Here is a 4,936-nt window from a genome sequence, read left to right on the forward strand (position 1 = left end):
AAAAATTTAATTTTCAGTAAAAAATTTATTTTGACTTGAAAAAAATGGCCAATAAAATTGTTGAATTTTCAACAAAATAATTCAAATTTATGGATATGGTGTCAGTCCAAATTTTATTTAAATCATTTTTAGTTGATAGTTTTTTTCGCTTCAAACAATTTAAAAGTAAATGCTCGAATCTATGAATTTTTCAATAAATAAATTTTCAATAAAAAATCGAATTTTATAGAAAACAGTTTTATTTTGTGTCAAATAGTTTACTTTTCTACCAGATTCTTGAATTTTCAAGACAAAAAGACATATTTTATTAAGAAAAAGAAAAGCAATGAATTTCCAACCCAAAAATATGAATTTTCAAAAAAAAGTTAATGAAAATTTTTTTTTTAATTTTTAACACAATAGTTCAATTGTTATTTCATAAATTAATTTGTATAAAAAAAACGAATTTTCAACTGAAATTGTATATTTTGAACAAAAAAAATTAACTTTTGAGAAAGTAATAACAGTTCTAATAGTTGATATAAAAAAAGATCTTAATTTAAAATTTGAAAAAAGTTGAGTTAAATAAATACTTGAATTTTCTACAAAAAACTTCAATTTTCAACCCGATAATATAAATTCTGAACAAAAAGTTAATTTTTATCCAATCAGTTGAATTTTCAACCAAATATTTATATTTTCAATTGAAAAAAAAATAATTTTTACTTTTTAAAAACACACACAAAAGAAACGTCAATAGAATTGTTGAATTTTCAAAAAAAGAATTCAATTTTCAATCCAATAATAAAATTGTGAACCAAAAAGAGATGATTTTTTAACTAAGGGAATTAGTATTCTACCAAAAAAGAAGTATTTTCAACAAAATAAATAAATTTTCAAACAAAATACTGATAATTTTTAACTAAAAGCGATAAATTTTCAACCGTGCGTGGAAATGTCAGATTTTCAGTTTAAATAAATTGATTTTTAACCAATTTATTTATTTATGCAGTCAAATAACGAATATTAAAAATTAAAAAATATTGATGGAATAAAATATAGAAAAAATGTGTTAGAAATACCTTTAATTTTGTTCCGACTCCGTCGGTTCCGGAAACGAGTAACGGATCCTGATATCCGGCAGCTTTGGCGTCAAACAAGCCGCCAAATCCACCAATGCTTCCCAAAACTCCCGATCTTTTTGTAGAAGATACGAGATTTTTTATATTTTCCACAAAGGAATCTCCTGCTTCTATATTGACCCCGCTGCTTTTGTAGGTCAGTCTTCCATGTTGCAAAATAGATCTAAAAAACATTTTAAAAAATTAGAATCGAAATTACATCCTCAAATTTTCCAATCTTTTTATTTTTTATTTTTATTATTAATTTTTTGGATAATCAAAACAGACGAAAAAAGAATTCTAATTCCGAATTTTGACAGGGATTTTTTTTTTAATTCTCTTCTTCTAAATGAGAAAAAAATTATTTTCCGAAATTCCCGTTCCATGACGAAAATTCATTACTCTTTTTTTGGGTTCACAAATTATTGATTGGATTGAAAATTGAATTATTTTGTTGAAAATTCAACAATTTTATTGACAATTTTTTTTAAGTCAATATTAATTTTTTTTTTACTGAAAATTTCACTATTTGGTTGGAAATTCAACTGATTGGTTAAAAATTAACTTTTTGTTAAGAGTTTATATTCTCGGGTTGAAAATTGGAGTTTACTGTAGAAAAATCGTATTTTTTGCTTGAAAATTGAATTATTTGATTAAAAATTTACGTATTTTTTTAACTCAACTTTTTTTCAAATTTAACAATTTTTTAAATTAATATCTGTTTTTTTTTCAATGTCAACTATTAGAACTCTTATTATTTTCTTAAAATTTAATTTTTTTGTTTCAAGATATATAATTTTAGTTGACAATTCGTTTTTTTTTTTATACAAATTAATTTTTAAACTGAAAATTGAACTATTGTGTTAAACATTTTATTTTTCATGAATTTTTTTATTGAAAATTAATATTCTTGGGTTGAAAATTAATTTTTTTTTTAAAGAAAATATGTCTTTTTGTCTTGAAAATTCAACAATTTGTTAGAAAAATAAACTATTTGACACAGAATGAAACTAAATCTAGAAAGTTCGTTTTTTTATTGAAAATTAAATTCCTCAAATGAATAACACCATTTTTCTTTAAAAATGGACTAATTTTATTTTAAAAATTCGACTATTTACTTCAAAATTGTTTTAAACGAAAAAAAATATAAACTACAAATTATTTAAATAAAATTTGGACTAACATCGTATCCATAAATCAAAGTATTTAATTTAAAATTTATCTATTTTGTTGAAAATTCGTCTTTTCTAGTAAAAAAAATCAATGTTCTTGGTGGGAAATTCATCTTTTTGGGTGAAAAATTTAACTATCTGGTTAAAAATACAACTGTTTTATAGAATATTATTAATTGTTGTTTAGGAATTCGTCTCTTTCTGTAGGAACTTCGACTTTTTTGTTAAAAATTGGATGGAAAATTAAAGTATTTGGTTCAAAATTGATGTACATTGTTGAGAATTCATCTTTTTTGTAGAAAATAATTTTTTTGGGTTAAAAATGCAACTGCTTTGAAAATTAACTTGTCTTCAAAATTTTGATTTTTTATTCAAAATTATTTTGCGCCTTAAATTATAATTTTGGTTGCATTTTTTTTTTTACTTTTGATTAGAATTTCATTCTGTTGATTGAAAATGTAACTATTAGATTGAACAAATTAAAAAAATTATATATATTTGGGTCAAAATTCAGATATTTGTAAAAATTACTCTTTCTTGGTAAAAAAAATTATTTTTTTAGAGTGAAAATTGATCTTTTTGGTTGAGAATAATTTTTTCTTATGAAAAATCAACTATTTCTTTAAAAATTAATCTATTTTGTTGAAAACGTATCGTTTTTAGTTGAAAATTAATGTATTTTGTTAAAAATTCTTCTTTTTTCCAGAAGAATAATCTTCTTCGTTGAAAATTCAACTATTTGGTTAAAAATTATTTTTTTTTAGATTCATCGTTAGCTGAAAATTTTATAATTTGAATGAAAATTAATTTTCTTAACTGAATATATAACTTTTTAATTTTTTGTTGAAAGTTGATCGTTTTTACTTGAAAATTCATGTATTTTGTTGAAAATTTATATTTTTTGGTTGAAAATTAAATTGTTTAGCGGAAAATTTAAGACTTTGGTTGAAAATTCGTTTCAATTTTGAATGAAAATTAATTTTTTAAACTAAAAATATATCTATTTCATTTTTGGTTGAAAAATTATCGTATTCAGTTGAAAATTCATGTATTTTATAGAAAATTCAGCTTTTTGCCAGAATAATAATCTTCTTCGTTGAAAAATTATCTTTTTGGTTGAAAATTCAACTACTTGGGTAAATTTTTTTTTCGGTCGGAGATTCACTATTTAGTTGAAAATTTATATTTTGTGGTTGAAAATTATTTTCTCTAGCTGAAAATTTAACTTTTTTTTTTGAAACTTCGTTTCATTTTTTGTTGAAAATTAATGTTTTTAACTGAAAATAAATCTACTTCATTTTTGGTTCAAAATTTATCGTGCTTAGTTGAAAACTCACGTATTTTATAAAAAATTCACCTTTTTGCCAGAATAATAATCATCTTTGTTGAAAATTCAATTATGTAGGTAAAAATTCTTTTTTCAAAGATGCAATATTTAGTTGAAAATTTATATTTTTTGGATGAAAATTAATTTTTTAAACTGAAAATACAACTATTTCATTTTTAGTTGCAAATTTATCGTTTTTAATTAAAAACTTATGCACTTTATTAAAAATTCATCTTTTTTGCAAGAACAATAATCTTTTTCGTTGAAAATTCAACTATTCGATTAAAAAATAATTTTTTTCGTCGAAGATTCATCATTTAGTTGTGAAATTATATTTTTCTTTGAAAATTTAACTATTTTGTTAAAAATTAAGTTTTTGTAGAAATTTGGACTTGTCATATCTGAAATATGCACAAATATTTTTGAGTTTTCTCAAGAATCTTAGGAAAATTATATTTACATAATCTTCAAAAGAAACAAACTTAAAAAAAAAAAGTTATTAAAAATGTTTATTTTGTATTAAAAATTATATTTCCCCTGAAAACAAATAATATGCTAGTAAATGAAAAAAAAAACCTGGCAATTCCTTTGTGAGCGATGTCAGTTCTAAACTGTTTTCCCTCGAAGGAAATATTTCGAGCAATTGAGGTCGCTTTTGCTGCAGCTGAAGCCAATGAAGTTGCCAACGAAACTGCAATTAAAACTCTTCCACCTTCGGAAATGAAAAAAAAATGTTGAAAAATGTGAATTAAGTATATTTAACGAAATGTTGTATATATTATAAATAAAATAATATACCATTTGTTAATAAATCTCCAGAGGGGGAGACACTTGTTCCACTGTGAAAAATAAAACGATCCTCTACGGAATTCGAACCTTCCGCACCAGTAATAACCTGGCCCTTTGAAGAAGATTCCGGATAACCCTTGGAAGCTAAAATTACACCCACACCAAAAACCTCTCTCCTCCAGGAAACAGTTTTTGAATTTAAAGTTCCGTCACAGCACGCCTGCAGAAATAAGAAATGTGTTTTTCGTCATCTCAAAAATTAAAAAAGATTTTCGAAAGATTTCATAGAGATTTTGAAAGATTTGTGGAAATTTGAGAAAGATTTTCAAATATTTCACAAAGATTTCAAAAGGTTTCAAAAACTTTAGGAAGATTTCAAACGATTTCAAAGGATTTCAGAATATCTGAAATATTTTTTTAAATGTCACGTATTTAAAAAGATTATAGAAAGAGTTTAATGATTTTAAATACTTTACTAAGATTTTAAACTTTACAAAAGATTTGACCAAAATTTCAGATCTTTCAAAAAATTTCAAAAAATTTTCAAA

The 4,936-nt window shown here is 22.9% G+C and overlaps 1 protein-coding gene across 2 annotated transcripts in view; it reads right to left on the bottom strand.

Annotated features, from left to right (window-relative positions):
• The window catches only part of LOC117171943 (trifunctional purine biosynthetic protein adenosine-3), a 76,878-nt gene that overhangs the window by 48,420 nt on the left and 23,522 nt on the right, over positions 1-4,936 (bottom strand). For both annotated transcript variants that reach the window (XM_033359632.1, XM_033359623.1), the window contains exons 8-10: positions 4,398-4,608; positions 4,176-4,311; positions 1,062-1,284 (exon numbers count right to left, since the gene is read on the bottom strand). In XM_033359632.1, coding sequence (XP_033215523.1) covers positions 1,062-1,284; positions 4,176-4,311; positions 4,398-4,608 — 570 coding nt within the window. The remainder of the gene's footprint in view (positions 1-1,061; positions 1,285-4,175; positions 4,312-4,397; positions 4,609-4,936) is intronic.

The sequence above is a fragment of the Belonocnema kinseyi genome, chromosome 1 (assembly GCF_010883055.1).
Source record: "Belonocnema kinseyi isolate 2016_QV_RU_SX_M_011 chromosome 1, B_treatae_v1, whole genome shotgun sequence".
In the NCBI taxonomy this organism is placed as follows: domain Eukaryota; kingdom Metazoa; phylum Arthropoda; class Insecta; order Hymenoptera; family Cynipidae; genus Belonocnema; species Belonocnema kinseyi.